Source organism: Corythoichthys intestinalis, chromosome 2 (assembly GCF_030265065.1).
Source record: "Corythoichthys intestinalis isolate RoL2023-P3 chromosome 2, ASM3026506v1, whole genome shotgun sequence".
Taxonomy (NCBI): domain Eukaryota; kingdom Metazoa; phylum Chordata; class Actinopteri; order Syngnathiformes; family Syngnathidae; genus Corythoichthys; species Corythoichthys intestinalis.
In genome coordinates, this window is record NC_080396.1 from 40,981,343 (window position 1) to 41,008,739 (window position 27,397).

Genomic DNA, 27,397 nt, shown 5'->3' on the forward strand with positions numbered 1-27,397 from the left:
TAGCACATTAATTTTGAATCACCCTGTATATCGCAATAAATCGCAAACCCCCAAGAAATCGCAATTTAAGTTTTTTCCAATATCATTCAGCCCTACCTCCAATCATTGCAGGCAGTGTTGTGCATGAACGCGTTCAATGAATGATCTTTCATGAGCACTTTCATATTTTGGACAAACGTGAATTGAACACGTCATTCATATTACTGTCTGATGTATGTTACTGTGAACGCTCTAGTTCCAGGGGTTGTGAATGGCGTTCATAACCTCGTGCATTAGTTCAGAATTGAAGCCTTTCTGACGAAACTGCAGATAAAGCCGCATGCAAAAAACACACTATAAAAAAAAACCTTTATAGACAAGTTTCCGAGGTACAGTACTTCCGCTTTACTTCCTTATGTCTGCAAGCAACTTCCGTTTTAGAATTTCTCCATCCAAAACAACAATGGAGCTGGAGTAACATTACTCATCTTAAAAAAGACCATTTAGAAATCCCGCATCCATCTGCCGTCATCATGGCAGGGGAGGACAACATGTTCATGAAGGCAGGTGTGGAACCAAGCTCATGCCATCACAAAGCCCTGTTGCCGCTGTTTTATGGAATGTATGTTCTTCCTATCCCTGCATTTTCATGTGTCCTGTGCTCAAAAAATACTGAAGCTAAAATCTTGCGCATGAAACGACTTGTTACCTTTGATATTGTTATTGCGATGATGATTGTAATCATGATAACCTTTAATATTACTTACCACAACTACTGTATCTGCTGCTAGCCTGTTGCTAATCAGTACGTGTAGATGGGACAATTACATCAACACATAAATACAAGTGTTACAAGTTTGTTGTTCGTTTGTTTATAGGTGGGAAACGCTGTTGGGCAAGGGAAGATAGTTGATGTGCCTCGCAGCAACACTTACTGTGCATTGATGGCCATATATCGAGACTACCATCACACCCATTCTGAAGAAACCCAACCTGGATCCCACCAATTTTAATAACCTCTGCCCCATCTCCAACTTACCTTTCCTTTCCAAAATTGTTGAAAGAAACGTTGCATCCCAACTCCATAACCACCTAATTACCAATGACATTTACAAGCAGTTTCAATCCGGTTTCTGCCCTCTCCATAGCACTGAAACAGCCTTACTTCAAATGACAAACGACCTCCTCATAGCATCTGACGCTGGTCTATTATCAATCCTTGTCCTTCTCGATCTCACTGCCGCCTTCGACACCATTTCCCACAAAATCCTTCTCGACCGGCTCTCCTCCCTTGGTATCATCCACACACCCCTTTCTTGGTTCACTTCCTACCTGTCCGACCGCACACAATTTGTCAAATTCGGCCCCCATAAATCCAAATCCCTCCCTGTCTCCGCTGGCGTGCCCCAGGGTTCTGTCCTGGAGCCGCTGCTCTTTATCATTTACATTCTCCCCCTCGGCTCCATCTTCCATCTTACGCGGATGACACCCAGCTCTACATTTCCTCAAAACCAACCTCCTCCCTTCACCCTTCCTCCCTCACCCTCTGTTTGGATGACATTAATTCTTGGTTCTCCTCTAACTTCCTCCTACTCAACAGCTCAAAATCAGAAGTCCTCCTCGTTGGAACCACCGCCATGCTCTCTCAAGTCAATAAGTTCTCTATTACCATCAACAATGTACCGATCTCTCCTTCTACTCAGGTTAAGAGTCTGGGTGTAATCTTCGACAACACGCTCTCCTTCCGGTCAAATATCAAAGTCACCACCAGATCAGCCTACTTCCACATTCGCAATATTTCTTGTCTCCTCCCTTCTCTCACCCGCCATACCGCTTCCATTCTGGTCTGTAGTCTAATAACCTCCCGGCTTGATTACTGTAACTCACTGCTCTTTGGTCTCCCAAACAAGTCCCTCCAAAAACTGCAGCTCCTCCAGAACTCAGCAGCATGCCTCATCACTCGGACCCCCACCACACACACAACATCACCCCCATCCTCCGTCAACTTCACTGGCTTCCAGTCAAACAAAGAATCAATTACAAGATTCTCATCATTACCTTCAAAGCACTCCATGGCTTGGCCCCTCCCTACCTTTGCAATCCACCCCGTCCACTCCGCTCTTCCACTATCCTCCACTTTTTCGTCCCCCGTGTCTGTCTCACCACCTTTGGTTCGAGAGCTTATAGTCGCTGTGCCCCCCCAGCTCTGGAACTTCCTGCCCCCTGATCTTCGCAATATATCTACGCTTTCCCTTTTCAAATCCAGACTCAAAACACACGTTTACTCTTTCTTACCCACCATGATCCCTCGCTCTGTTCTATCTTTACATCTCTTTATCGTGCTTTTAATCTTTTTTATGATTGTTTTGTTGATACTGTGATTCCATCTCTCTTGTGAAGCGTCTTTGTCTGACTTGAAAAGTGCTCTAGAAATAAAATGTATTATTATTATTATTGCCGTATTGGCCCGAATATAAGACGGCCCTGATTATAAGACGACCCCCTCTTTTTCAAGACTCAAGTTTGAAAAAAGACTTTTTGAACACCAAATTAATTTTTATACAGAAAATAATTACAGTACATCTGATTATAACAATATATTTGAGAGAAAAAGCATGTTAGTTTGCCTTACTCAAATCTTAATATCTGAACATTTAAAGACCAAATGTGAAGTAATTTCATAGCATGCCAAATAGGGTCACAATTAATGTAATTAAACATTGTCCAGCAAATAGAGCATGAAAAAAGCATTTATATGTTGTATATTTGACAAAATAATCACGTTTCCGAAGTTCGAGCCTGAAAGGGGACGAACCCGGAAGTGATACGTCACACCGAGAACAGCGATGGCAGCGCTCCATACGGCCGCCATGCAAAGCCCTTCAAACAGCGATGTAAGTGATAGATCGAGCGCAAGGGAGGAGATCCAAGTTTTTGAAGAGTTGGAGGAAGAAGAGGAGGTTGGAATTTTATGTTGGACCTAACATGTATTAGCCAGACGCTAATCAGGATGCAAACAATGTGCCTAGACTACCTGGCATGGAATGGAGACAAGGCCCATCGAGATTACAAGACTGGTAAGATATAGGCTGTTATTATTTTCATGATTTGAAGATGCAGACATTTGCATATAATTTTATGTTTTTGCCTATCTGATGACATTGTTTAAAAAAAAAAAAAAAATCAGACTTCATGTCCATTTTGGCAGATCCGGCTGCTCTCGTGCATATAAAATAATAACATAAAAACGTTGGGGGAAAGAAGGAGATGAGTTGTTGATGGCTTTCTCCACTTTATTGTGTCAATAATAAGAAAATAATAGCGGACTGCCGCCACATTCGACCGCAAAGTTTTGCTTCTCGCTCATCTCCCCCTCGCCTCCTACTACTCACAGCTCTCCAGTCCCAGCGTCTCTTAAACGGATCGTGCATAGTGTCTTGTTATGAGCTTTTTGTTGACAAAGGTATCGAACACACGACGCGCTGACAACTTTTTTTCTTTATTAACACATGGAGCTAACAGTACGAACACAGCTTGGGGCTCTCGGCAGGCTGTGCGGAGCGATAGATGTGCCTCTCTATCACCCTCCCGCATCACGTGACCAAAACAAGAGTAACGTTGCGTGCACTTCAGGGTAAATCGAAAAACATTATATCAGAATATTACACGCAGTTAGGACATTACAGTATAAAAATTAATAATATGCATAAATTCATTTACACAACAAATCCCAAGAGTTGCATGTAGTTTATGAAAATTAACGTCATATGAAAGAGTCGGAGATTTGTTGGTGCACTGAGAAGCTGGACCAACAAATCACACTCCTGACATCTACACAAAAAAAAAACTTGAAATTTGCAGCATCTTGGGTGCAAGCAGCCAGGATCAAACGGTATTTCAACATGCCAAAAAGACCATTGCATTTACTGTCTTTTTTCAAAAAGAAGGAAGATGGTTCAAAACGAGTCAGAAAAGCACATAGAAAAGAAAGAAAAAAAGGAAAGTCCCACAGCATGGCAAGTAGGCATTTGCGTTTTGTTCTCAGCACCATTTTCTGCATATTGTAATGTCCGTAACTGTGTGCGGGCCCGTGAAGGGGCCATCAGACAGCAGAGTGGTGACGTAGCGGAAAGTGAGGAGAAGAGTGCGGCGTGAGAGTGAAGTTGGCGGTTGCATGTTGCAGCAGTCCGCTGTTATTTTTGTTATTTAACTGTTGCCACGGTAAAGTGAAGGAAGCCCTCACTGACTCCTCTCCTTTCTATTTCTCTATTCGGGCTATTACAATATGTTCCGGGACCTGTCCACGTGCTGTCATCCCTGCGCTGTCATATGTACTTTGCGTTCCGGCACCTTATGATTACAAATTAAGCACTGTTCCACAACAGTTGGCAGCTCTGCTTTATCAAAGTCATCAGTCATCTATCCAAAAATCACACTTTTTTGCAAATCCTTGATCATAAGCAGACCGGTTGAGGAAGCAGGCATCTTCGAAGTCTTTGCAGCAGAGAACATGACTCGATGATGGCGTGAAATTCATTCGCTTAGTGCAAACAAAAGATGTCCATTTACGTGCCTTGCTATCCTTCAGCCACTCATACAACTTTTCTGTGGATTGAGAACAATACATCGCCACACACCGCCGTGGCATCTTACCAAGAAGCAATGCAACAATACTGTGTGTATGGCGGACTTCCCCCGCAGTTCTCGGTGTGACGTCATTTCCGAAGATTTCCAAAGATTGTCGAAGAAAAGCATTTTCGTTGTCAAGGGCGTTGCTATGGGTTAAACATCGAATCTGGAAGGGTTGCATAAAAAAAAAATAACGAAAATATGCTTATAATTGTTTAGCCATTGATATTATTCAAAACCTTACTTACAACCTTACTTCACATTTGGTCTTTAAATATGTAAACTAAAGTGCAATCACATTCGCAAATGAATGGCTTCTGGTTTTTGAAATGTAAATAAACCAATCTATTGTGATAAAACAACAAAATTGCAATAACTGCATTAATCAGCAAAGTGAAGTCTAACTGTAACTGTAGTCTTGAAACAAATCTGAATAAGGAAAACACTGCAATAAAATAATGCAAACTGGTTAAACTAAAGAGAGTAGCTGAGAAATGTCATGACAGAACATCACTTCAATGATATCTGGCGCCATCTAGCGTCGTAAATGGGTATAATGTCTAGACCGCGAATATAAGACGACCCCCTCTTTTTCAGTATTATTTCAATGCAAAAAACACCGTCTTATATTCAGGCCAATACGGTATTACTACGTCGTTCTACCCGGGGGCGGCCAAGAGGCTGGGGCCGGAGGCGATGGCTCGCCTCGCGGCGGACCGTCAGCTAGATCCCGAGATCCAACTACAAGCTTTTTTACTGCAGCAACTTTAAGATACGCTATTGGAGCTGGAATTACTGAAGACAGCGGGAGAAAGCATGTCTAAAGGCTGTAATGTCGGGTGAAAGTTTGGCGAGGCTCCAGAGCTCTGCTGTCTGATATCACATTCCGGTATGCTATTTTTCCAATAATTTTATAAATTGTGATTTATTGACGTGTTTTGCACATGCACCAATCGTTTTAAATAAAACAAGAAATGGAATCAGGTTGTCCAAATGTTTAATTGCGGTCAATATCTGCAATAAAAAGAATGACATACTATTTTTGTTTACATGTACATACATAACTTGTAGTATTTCCTTGTAACAACAAAATCTGTGTCAGCCCTTCTGCATTTGGCAAATGCAATATAATTTGTAATTTCACCTCACTTTGGTCACTCAAGTGGCCGGCGTATCAATTTATACCTCACGTCAACACAGGCTGACAGGTTCTTATAATTTTGTCCACGAATGATCAACGAAGTGATAAGAACATACAATCTCATCTGCGTCTCATCTAGGTCGTGCTGAATCCATTTTTGGAGATTCCGTGGGTTCCTCTGGCTTGATTTTGCAGTTTTAACTTTGTCAACACACGACTTACCTCAACCGCAATTCCTGTCGTTCTTTCTAAATCGGAAGTTCAGAGCAGACATTTTCCAAGATGGCCCCATCCATATTTCGCTCAGGAAACTTGTCTATAATGGAAAACCATTCAAACTGGCAACCCTAGTTGCCTGTCATAGCTGTGTTGTTTTAGCAAATATGTCAGCTTTTGTTCCTGAAGTTTTTATGGTGGTGAATAAGCATTCTTTTACATTCAGATGGACTCTCAATATTATCCAGAGGTGCTAAATGAACAAGTCATCTGAGAAGAAACAACAGAACTACAAAAGTTCATTAACTTTAGTTAAAGAAAAAAGAATTATGAACAATGAACTGAACCGTTCAATTTTAAAATTTGGGAACTGTAATTTGAACTAGTTCCTGTAGAAAAGGAACTTTTTCAACATTGATTGCAGGAATAACCTTGAGTGTGGTAGTAGAACTAAAGCGGACATGACTACACAGGGCCTGTGAAAACCAAGATATTTTGTAAATGTTTTTCATTTCAAATGAATTTGGACATCCAAATAAGTGCTATCATAATTTATTTCAAATAAACACATAGAGCAGAGGACCCCAAAAGAGTGAAATAAACCCAAGATTAAATACAACAATGCATGTACAATATGGAAGTTACTTTCTCTTTTCCTGCTGTCTGGACTGCAAAGAAAGTTTCAGTTTCCTGACGTGGTGATGCTGTAGTCAATACCAGAAGGTGAATAGTCATTGCTAAGTATCGACGCAGCAGCTCGTTATGGATGATCTGTGGTGTGTGGGGAGAAACCTCTATTTTCCTCACTTCCTCTGCTCATTGATCTCTCGACAGGGTCCTTGCCTCCTTATTATCTTAAAAGCATCTCTGCAACACTGCCTGAATCGATATTTCACAGTAGCTTTCTATTTTATACTGTTGTTTTAGTGCTAACTATGTGGGCTCCAGTGTGTGTGATTTAATAAAATTGTACATTTGCAAGATTATGGCCTTATTTTCGTAGAATGTGCCAGCGCACTATGGCGTGTATTTACAAGCCGGCACGGAACACGTTATGTTCTGAAATTTGGTGAATGGGTCTAAGCCAATATCGGTATACTGGCACAGAAGGGAATGTCCTCAATGATGTGCCTGGTACTTCATAATTACAATCATCATCATTATCAATAGTAAAGGCAACAAGTCATATCATGCGCCAGATTTTAGGTTTCGTATTTTGGGAGAACATACCTTCCATAACACAGCGGCAGCATGATGACACGAACACCTGGGACCCGCGATACATGTACAGCCTGCAGTTTCAACGTCTCCCTCCTTTGTTACCAGCACCCATGCTTTGTGGTACGAAGCATTGAGGCACTGGCTTGGTTCCACATCCGCCTTCATGATAACAAAATTCCGGTGTTCATGTATGAGGACATATCCAACTTTGTGGCAGTGCTGGTACTGCAGCATTATCCTGTTTTTCAACAGGGCAACATTGCAGTTCACAATGCTTGCTTGATGAAGGACGTCTTCAGGGAGAATAACATAATTCCCTTTACACACTGTTTGACACCCAAGATCACTCTGCCACCTGTGAGGTGTATGTGTCCTCCACCCCAACCTCCAACACCTGGAATCACCTGGCACCTTCATATCCTCTTAATTGACTTCAGCCCAGACTTCAATAAAATCCAATGCTACCAGATGCTCAAGACATTCAGTGAACTGAACATATTTCCATTCCTCATACGCTGGGTCCACAACTCCCTCTCCATTAGACCTCAGGCTGTAAGGATAGGCAGTCAGATCATCAAATATCATTGTCAACACTGGAGCTCCTTAGGGTTGTGTCCTCAGTCCTTTTCTCTACACCCTGTATACAAATTATTGCATCAGATGATCAGACCCTTATTGATCACCACATACTTCAAGTATTCAGATGACACTTCCATCCTAGTACTACTTAGTGGCAAGGACTCCATTACCACATATCAAACTCCATTTCTGACTTTACTCAGTGGTGCATCGACAACACAATTCAAACACGCTGTCTGGACAGGTCCCCACCTCCATTCAAACCAAACAGTAGAACAGGTCAGCTACTTCAAATACCTTGGACTCATTATTCACAGTAAACTGACATTTGATTAACACATTACAGACATTCAGAGAGGGTTCCAACAGAGACTCAATGTCATTTGCAAACTCTGTGCTCTTTTTGTCACTCCTGTCACTACTGTATACTCACATTCTTCTGTACTATTGTACAGGTACAAACTGATCAATGTAACACACACTGCATCCAAAATCATTAACCACCCCACACCCAGCCTCACAGAGCTCAATCGCAGAGCAGTCACATGCCTTGCACTGTCAATAACCAACAACCCGGACCATCCTCTCACCTCACACTGCTGCCCTCCGCTCGTAGATACTGGACCCTGAAATGGAGACTGGCTTGCTTTGGTAAAAGCTTTGTTCCATCTTTATGATCAAATTTTCTGTAAACTACAGAGCAGGAAGTTTCAGTTTAAAGCAGATTTGATGCAGCTGAGACGACACATTCTCAGTGTATGATAAATCACACCCAAAAGATCTGCGAAAGTAAATGATCTACTTTGTTTTGGCTATTTTTATTTCTTTTAATTCTCACTAGTAATTGTATGATTTTTAAAATTTTATTTTCACAAATATAAGGGTTAAGCATCCCCTGGGAGGGAAATAAGTGAGTTTAATAATAACCCAAACCAATAAGGTTCAAATGCAGTGTAGAAAGGCAAAACCAGGTTAAAAAAAAAAAATGTCTTTAAACAAATAGACAGATGCTAAAATATTATACTTATTTTTCCACTCTACAGTACAGAGGTATTTGATTCAATCCCATGAATTCCAACATAATACATCGATTTTGAAATGAGCAACACATTTAGGTTAATGTGTTTTGCCCACCAATGAATAGGAATGTGTTAATATTCTGGACTTCATATCCTGCCTCCCCAGGGCACCACTTATAGTTTACTTCAAAGATAATACAGCTGATGATGCTGAAAAAGACACTGTCATATTATATGAAAAAATCAGAGATAACACTTGATTTTGTGTTTTTATTAACTGCCTCATTTAGAAAACACAAATGCACAAAACAATATCATACATGCACAGCTTCAGCATATCAAGATCAGCTAATGACTTTTCAATGTGAAAATGCTACTGCCACAATCTCACAGAGATCACTTGAATGGCAAAATACTCAAGAGTCAACAGAAAGGCCAAGCGTTGTCAAGCAACTTGTCATTTTGTTGTGCTGCAAACTGTTTTGCCTCCAATTGAAAATAAAAGAAATTAAAAGGCTCTTAATGTCAACTTTATGAAACATAACTTTTACTCGTGTACAGTATTTTTCAGGTTTCACTAAATCTTACTTAGTGAAGTTTTTAGTCATTCGTTTGGAATGCTCCTTCAAATCTGAACACATGCACATAATTTTGCTGTCACATGGTATTATATTAAAGCAACACTTGACCTTTGTGAAGAATTGTTGAAGAAAATAAAAATCTAAACAATCAGGGTCATAAAAACAAACAGTGCAAGAGATTGCAACGCTCACATGTAATCCATTAAAATATAGCCACAGTACTGCTACTTTACAAAAACAAAGATGTCACCATTGCTTTGCTATACCCAAAACACAATTCAGAAATTGTTTTTCCCCTTCAATATAGATTTGTAAAAACAGCGAGATATGTTTACATAGGTAAACATAGGTAAAGTAACATTCCTTAATGCAATATAATGTATAAAAAAGATAGCATACAAAGATGGAAAAACAACATACGTGACGGAAAAAGCATAAGAGTTTGCAAACATCATGACCTTCAAATGTGTTCCCTTTTGCTCTTAAAGTTAATCGTTTGAGAGAAACATGCTCCTCCATCTACTGTAGTAGTGTTCATTCATGTTGCGTTTGCAAAATATAACACACACGCACACATGCACGCATGAACGGTGTTCGATGTATTCCTTCCTAAATCTTGACAAATTTGGCTTGTGTTACAGACCTATTTGAATGTGTTAAGGTGTTTTAATGTCTTTTAAACAGTGTCTAAAATAAGGCTCATGGTACATGTTGTTGTATATCTGAGCTGAACTTTCAGCAATCACCAGGACATTTAAAATATGAAATAGGTGTGGTTGGCTTAAATACAACAATGACAACAAATACCGCACGTAAAGAAGCCAATCCAACTGACGACAACGAACAGACAGATTCACAAAGAGATGAACACAGCTGAACATATATTTTTCCAAAAAAGTCAGCGGCGAGATTACGATGATCAGACTGGCATGTTTATTTTGTTTGCAGCACTTGAAATTTCTCCTGCTGACTACAAACACTGATAATGCTCAACTGAGTCGCTGGGCAACAGCGTTGTCCTGATGGATTTCAGTATTGATTAATCTTTTCAGTATATGTCTAAATAATTGGACAACTCCATGAAGTACAACAGAGAAGGCTCGAATCAGTTTTCCCAGAACTCAAAATGACATTTTCAAATTGCTTTGGAAAATCGACAGTCAAAACCCAGGGATAATGAAATTCAGCCATTAAACCTGAGCTAGACAACTTACTTAATGCTTGCAAAAGTGCATTTTTATAAATGGACTGTGCATGTACCCTTTCTTTGTATCGGCTGTTCAATGTTTTCCTACACATTACTTAACAATGCAGGGGTTTGTAATTTGAAGATATGTGATCACCTGATTTGTCAGGACCTTGGAGGTGGAGCTCGTTGGCCAGTGCCTGGTAGCTGGGCCTAAAACCATAGGGCCCGGCCTGGCACATCACGAAAAGGCAATGTTGGTCCCCATTCGCATGAGCTCACCAATGGGAGGGGCCAAGGGGGTCGGGTTCAGAGAGAGCTAGATGGCAAATGAAGGCAGATCCACAGGTCCAGAAGCTGCCTCTTGGGTTACGAAATATCGCCTGTCCGATAGGGAAGGCTTTAATGTAAGTTTGCAAGGTTGAGAAGTCATGACTAAGGCCTTTGGTAGGGAAGGTGCCCAAGTTAGACTGCAAGGTTGAAGAATCTGGACTAGATATAGTCAGACTATAATCCATGCGAAGCTGGTGTTGGGGTTTGTTCCTGATAGCTAGCAGCAAGTCAGATTAATTTCAGTGGGGGTTGGCCAAGGCTACCCTTTGTCATTGATTCTGTTCATAACCTTTATGGACAGAATATCTGGCGCAAATGAGGAGTTGAGGGCATTCAGTTTGGTGGCGTCAATATTGGATCTGTTTCTTTGCAGATGATGCAATGACTTCCAACTCTTGGTGGTGCATTTTGCAGCCGATTGAGAAATGGGTTAGAATAAAAATCAGCACTTCCAAATCTAGTCCTTAGTCAGAATAGGGTTGAGTGCTCACTGGAGGTTAGGGATATGGTCCTGCCTCAAGTGGAGGAGTTCCTGTATTTCGGGGTCTGGGTCACTAGTTAGGGAACAAGGGAACATGAGATTGACAGCCATTCTGATGCAGCGTGTACAGATATGAGTATTTATCGCTGTCGTGCTGAGAAGAGCTGAACTAAAAGGCAAAGCTATTGATTTAATGACTTATCTATGTTCAAACTCTTTTACCTGTAGTCATGGGCTGTGGGTCATAACCGAAATAACAAGATCCCTGATGCAAACGGCCAAAATGGATTTCCACTGTAATTTGTTCAGGCGCTCAAGATGGGTCGTTGCTCCTCCGCATTGACAGGAATCAGATGAGGGGCCTCAGGCATCTGATTAAGATACCTCTTGGATGCCTCTTCAGAGCAGGGGCCACTGAGAGGAATTTCTACAGACAAACTAGAAAATGCTGTAGAGACCATATCTCCCCTTTGGCCTGGGAACGCCTCAAGATTAGCCTGGAAGACCTGAATGAAGTGGCTGGGAAAAGGGAAATCTGGGCTTCCTGCTGAAGCAGCTTCCTACATAACTTGATCTTAGATCAGCCGAAAAGACGGACGAATAGATGGATGGATAGAAGTGTCAGGATGTGCAGATAAAAAAAACAAATAACTTGATGTGCTAAATAAGAATTTAGTAAGACATTGCAATAAACGTCAAGTGTTATATTATACTAGTTACTGGACTGTTGTTTGATTAATTCCACCAGAACACACATTATGAAAGTGTTATACACTATGTAACACTGAGTTGTGTGTTAGGATTCTTAAACTTCAATGTAAAACCCAGGTTAACAAAATAATCACTAGGAAATATTGTTAGGGTTGAAATAATGTGTGTGGTGAGACATTGAAGATTATACTGTGCCCCCCTCTCCCACGTAAACAAAAACATAACTCATGAAATGGAAACATTACAGTATCCTTCAGCCTTAATGGTATATTAGAGATCCAATTGTTTTGGCACTTTCGTATTACTTTGTCTCTCTAACTCAATCTCCCTACAGATGCCGTTTTGGTAAATGCACAGTAAAATCCAATCCATCAGTTTGCATGAAAGCACAGGGACTGCTCTGATGCATAGAAACCTTGAGGAGCTCTCATGCTAAACGGAGAGCTCCATAATCAAATCATACAAGGTAAATTGACTGATGAGTTTGAACCTGGCAAGAGACCGCATGTTAAGATAAAGATGCCTAATGTGTCGTTCTCCTATGTCAATGAGTTTGAAACTGAGTTGAAACTCACATGGGTGCATGTGAAGTATTGCTTCACTTCAATTGTGCTCATGCTTGCCAATTTAGACGAAGGAAGGGAAACTTCCCAAAATATCATTTCTGGTTGAGGTTTTATGAGATTTAAAAAAAAAAAAAAAATCTTCATTAATTAAAGTCTTAGTATAGGACAGTAATGAAAGAAAGGCAAAAACTATTATTGTGTATGAATAGAAGTAAGGCATCCTCATCATTCTAGAGTACAGAAAAAAACAAAAGGGTGAAATGTACAGGGACAGTGCTTCTACTCTTCTTCTACCCAATATCCGAAAAACTAACACATCTCCAAAATAGACACTGTTAAGACTAAGAAAACCACAGCTGATGCATCACAGTGTCGACCTGATTGTTGATATTGCAATGGCAAGGAAAAGGGAGGGCACAGATCCTTCCGCATTCAAGGCTCTTGAGCCACGAGCACTCATACCTGTAAACACACAAAAGGAAGGAACAAACTTATAACAATATATAAAAAATAATTAGGAAAATTTCATTTAAATATAACAATTGAGACAACTGTACGACACAATAACTGATTTGTAAAACGAATGAATGTAAGGTTTTCTGAGCATTTTAAATTAGTCTTTTCTGGTATTCTGCTAAAGTGCTAAATACAAGACAATTGGGCTTCAGTCATGGGGACTTGGACTTAAGTCGACACGGGTCACAAATCTAATGACTTGTAATTCAACTCGGACCTAATGAAATGTATCGCAGACTTGGACTTGACTTTCTTGGGGTGGGAGGGTCCGAGACTCGACTCTTCTTTGGAGGAATCAATGACTTGAGACTTGGCTAGCTTGGGAGGCAACAACTCAGAAAATTTGGAGCATGCGCAAACTGTGCCGCATAGCAATTCCCAAATGCTGCCACGCTGACAGCCACAGTGAGTGCCTCAGTCTTAAGGACCAAAATGGTCATGGTGAGTTCTGTATTTCTTAGAGTAATCCATTTAGCTTTTTGAAAACTTCCAATTCGATGGAAAACAAAAAGGCAAAATAATGGTAAAATAAAGCTCAAAAAAGTTGGAAATACTCATTTTTACACAGTGCAATGATATACAGTTTTTTTTTTTTTTTTTTTTCTGTTTGGTGAATTTTTGTTATTGTTAAATATTTTTTTGGTACAAAAAATACACAAAAAATTAGTTTATTAAAATTCTCATTAATTGCTTGAATGTTAAATTACACTTTTTAAATTTAATTGAAAAATTCTGGTGTAGTTGTATGTGTCTCATTTTTCGATATGCACGTACTGGCACCCAGCTCTGAATGATTATGCAAATTATATTTTCCTCTGAATTTGATCAATAGTTGATAGAAAAGACATTTAAAATGATTTTCATGTCATGACCCGTGAGAAAATGATTCAAAAGTTACTGAAGAAAACGGTAGTTTTGTCTGAGGGATAAAAAAAATTAAACCGCTCTGTTGCAAATTAAGCACAACTGAGTTGCAAGACATATTATAAGTTGTATAAATAGTCATTTGTTACTTTGCAGCATTATGGGATCATATTTATTGAAATTTTACACTTTTTCAAACTAAAAACGTGAGGTGAAGTTTCAGCTTAAAGATGACTTTCCATTATTTTCTACATTATCTGTTATAACTTTTAATGCCATATCTTATTACTGCTTTATTATAACTTTTAATTCCATATCTTATTATTGCACAACAATTTGTTTTGAAAATGGCCAGAATTTTTTTTCTTTGCTACCACAATAAAGTTGGAAATCCACATTTTTACACATCTCTAAAGATTAGGAGTGCAACGATATTTATTCATTCATTTTCCATGCCGCTTTTTCCTCACGAAGGTCGCGGAGGTGCTGGAGCCTATCCCAGCTAAGTACGGGCAGTAGGCAGGGGACACCCTGAACTGGTTGCCGGCCAATCGCAGGGCACAGATATACACAATTTATGTTCTTTTTCTGTTTGGTTAATTTTTGTTATTGTTAAATTTTTTTTTTTGGTACAAGAAATACACAAAAATGTTAGTTTATTAAAATTCTCATTAATTGTTTTAATGTTAAATTACACTTTTTAAATTTAATTGAAAAATTATTATCTTCTTATCAGGATTGCAAGACAATTTGTTTTGAAAATGGCCATAATTCCTTTTTTTCTTTGCTACCACAATAAGAAACAGCTTATTTATTATATTATGATATAAATCTATTTATTCATATACACAGATAATCCCCTGGTTACGAACGAGTTCCGTTCCTAAGCTGGTGACGTAGCCCGAATTTCCCTTTAATTAACCCTTTAAGTACCCCTAAATAACCCCTAAATCTCAAAATAACTATTATACGTCATATTAGTAAAATAAAGTAAAAAAATAAGAACCCTACTGGAGACAAAATGGTGGACGAGACTCCTGCGTCGTAAAGTCAAAATAAAGTGAGCCGGGTACGTCGTAACTCGGAGGCTACGTGTATTTATTAGTTCATTTACATTAGAGTAAAATATAGTCGTCGATGAGGGTGTAGTTGTGCATTCGCCTGACTTTGGCACAGGCAGCATGGAATCAATTCCTACTCGGTGGGAATGTTCGAATAGTTGTCTACAGTATCTGTAAATTGTGACTTATGACTGGCTGATGGTCAGTTTAGGGTGCAGTCCGCCTTTCGCCCAGATTCAGCTGAGATAGGCTCCAGCACTCCACGACCCTGACGTGAATAAGCGGTTTTGAAAAAACATGGATGGAGTAAATCACAACAAATGTATGCACTTATATAATTTATTTGAATGACTTGGTCACAGCTCGGCAGCCAGTTGTCAGGAAACCAAGATATTGCGTACTGATTACAGTCAATTGTCACAAAATAGACTGAAAACTGAAAAATCCTCGTTCTGATATGCTTAGGACTTTCTCCCAAAATATGTTTGGCTGACTTGAATGCAGCAGTAAGACACCTTGTCTCCTCAGCTCTCCTGGGGTGAGTGGGTGTGTAAGAAGAACAAAATAGGCTGTCAATTGTATAATAAATCATAGGGTGGTGTCACATCGTCACAAATTTGAGATCTGCTTGTTTGCAAAAATGTTTGAATTACAAAAGTAATTGCAATCAAAACATACACTCATTTGACAGCTGTAATGCCTTAAACTCTTCTGTGGGGGTAAATATTGTGTGAAAGTTCCTCTTTAGCAATTGATTTGATAGCATTTCACAATTATTCCTTCTATTGAACTGGTGAGTTTTTGAACACTTTCTACCTGAATTTTTTTTGCAGGATGTCTGAATAGCCTCCCAGAGCTGCACTTTGGATATGAACTGCCTCCCACACTCACATTTTTTTGTGTTGCTTCTGCCTTCCATCATTATTATGCCTGAGGATACAGCAAAGGTTCTCAACAGCGTTCATCGTCAGAGGAATATGAGGGCCACACAAGAACTTCTTTACCTGGCATGGCAGTCTATGATGCAGATATAGAGTATTTCTTGATGCATGACATGGAGCCTTTTCATGCGTAACTTGGCTGCAGAAAAATTTGTCACTTCTTTTTTACTGTGGGAGAAAGTCGTGAGACAAAAACTCCTGATACTTTTTAGAAGTCACTTTAACATCAAGGAATCTAAAGAGGCCGAACAGTTGGTATTACCCGAGTCTGCTTCAAACATGCCTCTACTAGCCACTTGACCTATCCTGGTGGCCATCCACCAATATTCCTCCAATTCAGGGATGCCCAAGTCCGGTCCTCGAGAGCCCCTATCCAGCTTGTTTTCCATGTCTCCCTCGTTTACACACCTGAATCAAATGATCAGCTCATCAGCAAAGTCTGCAGGAGCCTGATACGATCCTGATTTTTTGATTCAGATGTTTTGGAGGAGGAAAACAAGCTGGATAGGGGCTCTTGAGGACCGAACTTGGAAACCCCTGCTCTAATTCATCTACAGTGGTATGAAAAGTATCTGAGCCTTTTGGAATTTCTCAAATTTCTGCATAAAATCACCATCAAATATGATCTGATCTTTGTCAAAATAAAAAAGATGAAAATACAGTGTGCTTTAACTATGTAAAACCACCCAAACATGGAAAGGGTTTTATTTTTCAATGAGGATAGCATGCAAACAATGACAGAAATGGGGAAAAATAAGTGAAATAAGTGAAGGAGACTTAAAGAGCAATTGAAACCAATTTTTACCAAACATTTTAAGTCAGATTTGTGCCCGATCACTGATGAGTGGTTTAAAGCTGCTCCGCCCACTATAAAACACACACAATGTCTTGATGAGAAGCATTGTCTGATGTGCATTATGGTTAGGTCAAAAGAGCTGTCTGAAGACCTGCGGTCAAGGATTGTTAATTTGTATAAAGCTGGGAAAGGATACAAAACCATCTCTAAAATTCTGGATGTTCATCAATCAACAGTCGGAGAGGTTGTCTACAAATTAAGAGAGTTTGGCACTGTTGCTTCTCTCCCAAGGAGTGGCCGTCCACCAAAGATGATGCCATGAGTTCAGCGCAGAATACTCAGAGGTAAAAAAGAACCCTAGAGTGTGTGCTATAGACCTACAAAAATCACTTGCACAGTCCAATATCTCACATATGCACACATTAACTATATATAAAACAATGGCCAAGAATGGTGTTAATCAGTTGACTCCACGGAGGAAGCCACTGCTGTCTAAAAAAAAACATTGGTACTCGTTTGATATTTGCAAAAAGGCACTTGGACACTCCACAGACGTTTTGGCAAAAATATTTTGCGGACTAATGAAACCAAAGTTGAATTGTTTAGGAGTAACACACAACATCATGTATAGGGGAAAAATGGAACAGCTCACCAACATCAACACCTTATCCCCTGCGTAAATCATGTTGGAGGGAGCATCATGATTTGGGGTTAGGGTTAGGCCTCAGAACCTGGACAACTTGCCATCATTACTGGAAGAATGAATTCAAAAGTTTATCAGGATGTTTTTCAGGAAAACCTGAGGCCGTCTGTCAGACAGTTGAAGCTAAAAAGAGGATGGATCCTGCAACAAGGCAATGATCCAAAACACAGGAGTAAATCAACTTCAGAATGGTTTCAGAGGAACAAAATACATGTTCTGGAGTGGCAAAGTCAAAGTCCAGACTTTAACCCCATTAAGATGCTATGGCATGACCTAAACACAGCGATTCATGCCAGACTTCCCAGAAATCTGACTGAAATACAGCAGTTTTGTAGAGAAGAATGGGCCAAAATTATGATTGATGTGCAAGACTGATCTGCAGCTACAGGAAGCGACTGGTTGAAGTTATTGGTGTCATAGGCAGGGGCCCACAAAATATTAAATGTGATGGATCACTTACTTATTTTCCCCCTTCTGTCATTGTTTTCATACTATCTTCATTAAAATATGAAAACCTATAAATGTATGGGTTGTTTTACCTAAAGCAGACACTGTTTTATCATCTGTGTAATTTTGACAAAGATCAGATCACATTTGATGGTGATTTTATGCAGAAACGTGAGAAACTCTAAAAGGTTCAGATACTTTTTCATACTGTATATATACTGTATCTGGAACACACAGGCTTGTGTGGCACTCATCAGTGAACAATCTCATTCTGCAAGGATGATGATTAACTACTATGTGCATAAAGAATGGACACTTGCGGTGTAGCCCTCACCCTCCCCTGACCTCAGCCGCATCGAGAACCTATGGAGTGTCCTCAAGCAAAATATGGCATGGCTTGCAGGCGTATCGAATGAACGCATTAGTGAACTCTGTCTTTTTCCGCGGGAAAAATCTAAGAGGGCATGATGCATTGTCATGTACAGTACAGTACATGTATTTTTTAAAAGAAAACATAAGGTTAAATGATTTGCAGAACTTGGTCTGCCTTTGGGGCGGATGTGCAAAGTTTAGTGTTCTCTCGCGTGTCGAACTAGACTACGTTGTACAAGAAGTAGCAGGACACGGGAAAAAAAGTGTCATCGAGTCTTCATCAGCAGCCTCTTTGGCAGTTTTACGGTAGAAAGCACAACACCTTCCAAAACTCCCAGAAGTGTAAAAAAAATATTGTCATCGCTCCCCTTCATGATGCATCACAAAGTCCTGCCTCGTGCGTTGTGATTTGTTAGTTGGTCAATTTGACTGGAGTGGAAATCCTGTTAAAACCACAGAAGATAAGACTGAATTGCCTTGTATCTGTCATGGCCTCTGTCCCTGATGCTGCATACCCTGATTGCCTTCAATTATCCCCACCTGTTCTCAATCCACCTCCTCCCGGCCCAGCCAATAGCACTGCTTCACTCTACAATTACCCTGTGCATTTAGGCTACGTCTACACTAGGATGGATAATGGCCTTAAGCGTGTAATTAGTTGAACTATACGGCATGTCGGCCACACTAGTATGCCTATTATCTGGATTAGTTGTTAGACGGATAACATAGGCGGGTAATGTTACCCGCCGCCTACGTGCCGCCTAATATGGACTGCTGTCTCCGTACAACATTCGGATATTCAGGAAGGGATGTCATGCTGACAGCATGTAAACAATGGAGGCAGACAATCACGACGTGGCATTCCTGCTCCTCTTTTCTTTTTCACACATTTTTCTTGAACCTTCAAACTACGTCTCAATAATATGCTTCAATTCAGTCCCCATTTGGGGTCCTTCCATCGCGGATGAGGTGGAGATGAGCTTTTTTTTTATAGAGCTCATTTCCCGAGTTGTCTCACATCAGCCAGCTGCAGGGCTGGCCCCTCCCAACTCAATGCCGACAGGGCATACAGTAAGTACTGTATATAAAAATGCATAGAGGAAAATTAAACCCCGAAAAGTGACCTGTGTGTTACCCCAGTCAAAGAGGCGCACGATCAGTTTTTTTCCAAGACATTTCTGCCTGTCAAAACTATAGCCACTTCCAGGATCGCCACTTTTATGCACAAGCAGCATGATTGCAGCTTCCAGGAAATATACCCAGCGCCAGAACATATGCTTCCATTTGTTATTTTCCAAGTGGTGAGAGCGCAACTGAGCATCGATTGTAACATCCCAAGTAATGATGTCAGGCTTTCGTTGTTATATAAAGATTTATTTCAATCACAACTCGGTTCCTGCTCATAAAAGCCGAGCGTGCTCTCCCTTCCACTCTCGCTCCTGCATGATGCGTTCAACTGCGATAACGGGAAAAACAGTAATAACAAAATAATGACAGTCTAGAAAATGTAGTAATTTCGAAATTTGCCGTGGGCGAGGAATGAGTTTCCGGTTCAGAGGTAAATCGCGCGGGCCATGACGTAACACATAAGGCTTCTCCTTTTTACGCATGCGTCTTTTGAGGCAAATGCAGGCGTACCTTGCAGAAGCAGGGGGGCCTTAAACACACCTTAAACAAAGTGTGAACAGGTATAAAAATAGTCGGCAAAATACCCTGGAGAAAATTATCTGTCCTCGCCTTAAAGCCTTGGTTTTCAGTTCCACTATATCAGACCGTCTGCAAAGCCTGCCTGTTTTCTGCCGGCCTCGCTCTCCAAATCTGACTCTCGATCCTGACCCTGAACTCGCCTGACTTGTGCCCTCTATCCTGCTCCGGCAACTCGACCTGCATTGTGTTTTTGGAGCCCCCAATTCCCCAATTCTGTCTAGCCCTTATATGACCCTTGCCAGCTTTTCGCCTGCCCTGCTGTTGTGTGTGTGCTCCCCCAACCTAAAAGGAAAAAACTGTCTAAATGTGACGCAGCTGTGGTCCTCCTCTGTCTGGCCCGTGACAGTGTCTTTGTACATAGCGAAAGGGAGCAAATTGTTTCCATGCATACAGGTATATTTAGACAGTAGAAGAAACATAGAGGTTCAATTACCAAAAAAATAAAAAAATAAAATAATAAATAAATAAATAAAGGACAAACAATCGCTGAAACAGGCTTTAGCTCCTGTAGCACTGTTGGAAAAACAATCAATACAAACTGTTGTTTAATATACAGTAGTGCTTACCATACTGAAACCACTGTATTGAACCCTTGGATAAATGATAGAGATACGTGTATTGTTTCACCGTTACCAAATACAACTGCAGACTCTACTTTTTAAGATTTTTAATCTCACCACTAATATATTGATGGTAGTATTGATAATAAATCACACAATGAAATTAAAATATATTTTCCGAAAACAATATTTATTTAGATGTACAACCTCTCTGAACTGCAGTTTTTGGGGACAGAACATAAAATGTAGCTTAAATGCAAATGAGCACCTTCACACAGGACAGTAATTCTGTGTAGTATTGGGGAGAGTAAACCCATGAAAGAGATGAATTGTGAGGCAATATTCAACCAAATTCAAACTGGTTTGAGCCAGCTGTGTGGGATGATGACTCAACCCAAGCAGTGTTGTGTGAACGCAGGGAAAAATTTTCTTCTTTCAATAAGCGCGAAGTGACTTCATTTTGAAAGCGGCAGGAGAAAAATAGCGATCTGACAAACTCAGGACCCAGCTTATCCGCGTGTCATGGTCAGCACGCTCAGTGTTAAAAACCATGAAACATTGCATTTTTTGTGGGCGAATGAAAATGTTGCCGTAAATGTTTTCCTTTCATCCAAGAGCAAAGTCTGTTTCCTTGAACCATTTAAAAGAAGGTGCTTACTAAGCTGGTGGACTCGAATGGCATCTGAAGCAGGGCCCAGGCCTCCTTCACTCAGGGACTGAATGTAAATGATGTATTCGTCGTCGACCTCAGGGAGAGTCAGCTCAGCTGTTGAATTGGTCGTTGTGAATGTATTAACATCTCTGTGTTGACTTCTCCTGTATGAAAGCTGAATAAGAAAAAGGAGGGTGAAATGAACATGTCCAATAAACTGTATGCTTATACATCCTGTTTAAAAGAAAGAATACAAACAATAAGACTGAGATGAATTGCAAAAGGTTATCCACTATTGATGTAACCTATAACCTAGACAACACATTTATTAAAAACTAGTTTCGAAAGAGGAAATAATTGTTTAAGGTAGTTTCGCATTTTTGTACCTTCTCTTATAGCTTAGATTTGGTTGTGGTCACAATTACTTTTACACACTCAGTAATTAAGAATGGTTTGATTTAGTAGTCTGATTAAGCAAAAGAAAAAAATCCTGGGGGAAACATTAGACTAAGGAAAATCCTGAATTAATTGGGTGTTTACTATTAAATGATGGCAGGTGTATGATAAACTTCAATCTGATAGTGAAGTCTATGGGTGTATGCTGACTCAGTGGAAACATGACTGAATGTGATAGGATAATGCAGAACTTGCAAAATCAAATTATCTAAAAAAAAAATAAAAAAAGTATATATATACATATATACATATATACATATATATATACAGTATATATGTACAGTATATATGTGGTGGAAAACACGGACAAGACTGCAAAAGCAGTTTCCGCTCTTGCACTCCTCTTTAAAAGAAACTGCTGTATTGTAATTGTAAGCAAAAACAACGGTTGTGTTTGATAGAACAGTATGTCTATATGCTGCCATAGCAGATTCATGGCACATTAAGCCCCTGAACTATTTTTAATTTGTCAGTTTAACCCTGGAAACCTCTGTTTACAGACGTCGCGCAACCGCTTTTGTTTCGACCCAGCCATAAAACGAAGGTAATTAGTTATATTTATTATTCAAAATGTCTGTAATTTTTAGCTTAGAATCATTAATCGATTTCTAATACTTCATTTAAAAAAACAAACAAAAAAAAACAACTTAAAAAAATTATTCACTCGCATATTTTAAACTTTTAAACGAATGACGTCACAATGAAAAAAATGGGGTCTTTAAAAAAGTCACGGATATCTACCTCATAACTATCGCTTAATTGTATTTCTTATTCTTACTTTCGCATTTTCTCCGATATGTTACATGATAAATAATCAATCCAAACAAAGAAAAATTGGAAATAAAAAACGTTAAAAAGGGTAAATATATGAAAAAGAAAATCTCGACCACTCCTTGATGTCTGCGATTTCTGCATCGCGACCCTTGTTATATTACCATATTTCACCCATAAAATCGCCCCAAAATCCAGCGGTGGCCATTCACAGCTGTGTCTTGACACTCAGTGATACATGGAGTTTTTGGATTGAAACAAGGTCAGTACGCGATATCTCGTTAAAGTCATGGCGTCTTTAATTCTGCTCTCGCGTGTTCTCACCTCCAGTTAGTGTTTTGCTGTTTAAAAACATTTTTTTTTTCCAAAAATGCCCTCCAGTTCAAAATTTTTCCTCCCCCAGAAAATTAAGATTTTAAGCTTTCCATTGATGTATCACACATGCATATCGGACAATTTTGAAAGTTGGTCAAATTGGGAGTCTCAGAGCGGAACTTCAAGTCAAGTTTTTTCCGCCAGAATTCCATCATGATAGTGCTTTCATATGAATCATTTAATTATAGTTTGTTTTCTGAGCTTTGGCATTTTAAACAGCAAGAATGGGATATATCTTTTTGTGTCAAATTTTGAGCTTGCTTACTAGACACCACTGAAGTAAATAACATTCATGTTTTTTTTTGCTGTTCCACAATGTAAGTAAATAACTATAATTTGACATCTTGATCAATCAATAATTCTGTACTATTTTATCACTGTTTTAATAATATTGTACAACCACAGGTACTTATTAGAAATATGTGTTTTGCTATATTACAGCGTCGTTAGGAATTGCCATGTACTGTATCAATATCCTGTCTGCTTATTACTACATGTTCGGGGTCACAGGGAATTGATGCCTAGCCGAGCTGACTTTAAGCAAATGATTTGTACACCTAAACTGGAAACCAGTCAATCACAGGGCACATCAAGAATCAGCTATTGCCTCACGCTTCCATTCCACACTGTCACCGAGCGGTAACTGAGCCCACACGGTCAGCACCAAAGTTGTGGAACTGAAACCCCGTTGTTGATTTGGCTATGCAGTGGCATGCATTTGGTGGTAATCTAATGAATGTCTTCAGAGTTGTCAGTGTTAGATAAACGCGATACTAGATTGTGTAGTAACTCACTTGGTAACCTGTCACTTCTGACTCTGACTCCAGTGCAATGACTGGCTCCCAGTAAAGAGAAAGTTGGGAGCCAATTAGAGTCCATTCAACATCCAGTGGTGGTTGGGAGGGTGCTGTGGGAAAACATATTTCCAAAATCAGAAAGTGTCATAGATGAAAACAAATACCATATTCCCAGTGATTCAAGGATAAAAATAAAACTAAGTGAGCAGAATGTCTATTATTATTATTATTATTATTTGTTTAATTTCTTAGTGTCAAGGAATCACAACACCCAATGAATAGTCATAGAAGATGTAATAAACAGGTGGAAGCTTAAATGCTTGAAGGGTGAATGCAGGCCAGCACGGCACAGGAGGTTGAGGGGATATTTCGTCCAAGCCTGGCACGTTTCTAATAGCCCAGTAGAGATAAGGTTTTTCTCGCACTGGGAATGCAATAAATGTAGTCAATAATTGACTCTGTCTTCTGTGACAAATCTGAGCACATCAAAGACAAAATGGAGGGACAAACAGTACACAAACCATCCTCCACAGTTTGTATCTCAAGATAATCATCCCAGTGTAAACAAAATCAAGCAAAAGAGCAGCAGGGTGTCTCAAAGACTTACGGGGTTTTTTTGTGGTTACATTGATTGCAGGAAGGAAGGGGCCTGTTCCCGCTGTGTTGAAGGCGCTGACAGTCAGGAAATATTGTGTGTGCCCTGCTAAGCCACTAACTGTAATAGAGGTGTGGTTCCATGGTACCCGAACCTTCCCCATGGTCTCTGGTTTTGTGTCATCTTCCCAGTACACGACCTAAGTAGGACATAAATTGACATTGAATGAGTCAAACTATTACAACTTGTAGTCACAGGGAAATAATGGTTGAAACCATCTCGTTTTACACGCAGCAAAACCATTAGGACTGTTTGTTTTGGAGTAGTCGGCATGTGGTATTGTTAAGCGATAACCTCCTACTGTACTCTGTCTGAAGAGAGATCACAGAATTGTAGTTATCTACCGAGTTGTTTGATCGGACAAACTTTATTTTATTTTACTTGGAAGAAGCTAAAAGAAGAACAGTATGTCTGAACAGAAAACGAATATATGAGATTTTCAGCGATATTAAACCATTAAATAAGACTGATGCAGAAGACCGACTGTGTCAAGTCAGTTCCCCAAACAATATCTCAAACGGGCCAAAACTATAACAGAAATTAGCTTTTTAATCAAAACAATATTTCAATTTCATTTTAGGGGGTGCGGGGGTGGGTGGGTGGGGGGGGGGTTTAAAAAATTATATGACCTTTTAGGTCATTTAAATCTGGACAGACACTAGTATAGTGCAATAGAAGTATGATATCAATCAAGTGCAGTGTATAGTACAGTATCTTTCAACTTTTAATGCAAAAAAATGGTTTAATATCCCCACTCCTAATGAAGTTAGAAAATTATGTTAAACACAAATGAAAAAATAATACTATGATTACGTATTTTCAATGAGACACATGTCAAGGCTGCAGGCAGGCCAGTCTAGCACCGGTACTCTTTCCCTATGTGTTAGAACCCACTGCAGGCCTGTATGCCTTTTCCTTTTTTTCCCCTCCCAGTCATCAACACTAATTCCACACACCTGTCCTGCACACCTGGTCATTACCTCAGCCTCCCTACATAAACACCCACAGCCCTCTAAGCCAGTGCGAGTTTGTTAGCCTTCACTGCAACTTACGAGCGTTTCTAGTTACCTTGTCTTGCTGGATTTTTGATACACTTTTTGACCTTGTGGATTTTTGTCTCTAGCCTGCTCCTCGTCTGTGCCTCTGCCTTTGATACACTTTTTGACCTTGTGGATTTTTGCCTCTAGCCTGCTCCTCGTCTGTGCCTCTGCCTTTTCTCTGTGACCTGAACCCTGCTACAGGACCGGATCTAGACGCATCCTGCCTGGGCCTTCGCCTTGCTTATTCCCCCCCTGCTCGAACAGCCTTCCGTGCTTCTCCAAGGGCCAAGACTTCTTCCTCTCAGAGCCATTGTTAATAAATCTGCTCTGAGCACTGCATTATTGGGTCCGTTTGTTCTCTGAGCCGTGTCACTATGAAGCGACGGTTTTGTACCACATGCAGAATGCAGTTTTGCATTGTGTGCTGAAACAAACATAGGCCTCCATAAAATAGACATTGCTAGGATGGCAGTATGTTTCTACAAAAACCTATATGCACCTTTTAGCATTAATGGTGCCTTCATAGATTGAAGGGAAAAAACACTTGTGACCTTTTTGTGACCCGAACTGGATCCACATATACAACAATAACTGCCTTTGAGAGTTACTGACTGTGTATTGCTGCTTTTTATGTGTATAAATTCTTTTGGACTGACTGTACAACTTCATATCAGGTTATGCTCGCCATTTTGACGCTGTTTAGCCCGTAACTATGGTAAATATGATACCTGATACAAACCATCTGCTGCCGGGATGGTACAACGAGTAGATAACGAGTAGACCAATCATTTTTGGACACGAGGTTCATCTCCTTAAGAGGTTGAGCAAAAACATGTGAAGATTACCATATATGGGCGAAATGGTCCGTCTCCTGGGTTTAGAGGCTGGCCACCTGTGAGCCCCAGAGACGTACTGCTATAAAAGCCAGGAGCATTCTCCACCCCCCCAGAGTCCGCCGGAGGATCAACGTACGAGATCGCTCGGCTTTGTTCCTTGGATACTCTGTCCTGGGGTGTTTGGCTCTCCGCCCATTTGTCAACAGGTAGGAGCTTCTTTCATGGCTAAGGAACAAACTCGTTATGCTTTAACGTTGGCGCGGGGGTGTTAGGATTGACAAACTATATATCTAGCGCTATTGTTTCTTGTGCTTTAGTGTTTTTAGCTGTATTGTGGGGGTTTTAGACTTGACAATTGACAATCTGGACCTAGCGATGTGGTTATCCTGTTTTATGCTTGTTTTTTGCTTGCCGTAGTGGGATTGTAATCAATAAACTTCATTTATTTGCAATTTCTAATCAATAAACATCGTATATATCGCAAAAGTGTGCCTGTTAATGACTCACTGCGAACCTTGAAATTTCGTAAAACATAGATGCATAAATTACTGATGCCATTGGCACTAACACAGACCCATACCGTCACCAGGTGTTATCCTAACAAGTCTACATGTGTTTTGTGGACTTATAGAAGGCGTTCGACAGTGTCCCTCGGGAAGTCCTATGGGGGGTGGTCCGGGGGTATATACCCTACCCACTGACGTCACAAAACCACGTGCTCGCTGTATGGTTCCGCCCACTTGTCCATCATTTTGTCTCTGTATTAGCATTGGTTTCAATTGATCGAGGAATTTAAAATGCATTTCATGGAAGACCCGGTGCTTTCTGATGCCGTAAACTCACTGGATGTGTTGCATAAAAGGCGTTATGTGGAAAAGCTTCGTTCTATACAGTCGCCAGATCCATATTTGATGCCCAAATCGATGTTTTTCGACCCACTGTCTTCGCCCTGTCTGCCTGACATCTGCTACCCTGATATTTACAACTATCTTGTCCACACAAAATCAGCCTATTCTCACGAAAGTTTGAAAAACTTTAAGAGCTTGGAGGCTTATAAATGCTACGTTGCTGGTTGGGTGAAACAGGTCCTCGTACACGAAAATTCGGCAGGAATCTTGTGCTCGGAAGGTGAGTTACGAAATTTTCAATTCAAAATCTTTTGTTCTTGCTAACATCCACTGTCAAGTCTAATGTATTTCATGTCAT

At 40.1% G+C, this 27,397-nt stretch overlaps 1 protein-coding gene across 1 annotated transcript in view; it reads right to left on the reverse strand.

Moving 5' to 3' along the window:
• Nucleotides 1-9,056: 9,056 nt before the first annotated feature.
• cntn3a.2 (contactin 3a, tandem duplicate 2) overlaps nt 9,057-27,397 on the reverse strand; it is a 91,230-nt gene continuing 72,889 nt past the window's right edge. Inside the window, exons 20-23 of the mRNA XM_057825756.1 lie at nt 24,268-24,454; nt 23,658-23,770; nt 21,268-21,436; nt 9,057-13,104 (exon numbers count right to left, since the gene is read on the reverse strand). Of these exons, the coding sequence (XP_057681739.1) occupies nt 13,007-13,104; nt 21,268-21,436; nt 23,658-23,770; nt 24,268-24,454 (567 nt within the window). The 3' untranslated portion in view covers nt 9,057-13,006. The remainder of the gene's footprint in view (nt 13,105-21,267; nt 21,437-23,657; nt 23,771-24,267; nt 24,455-27,397) is intronic.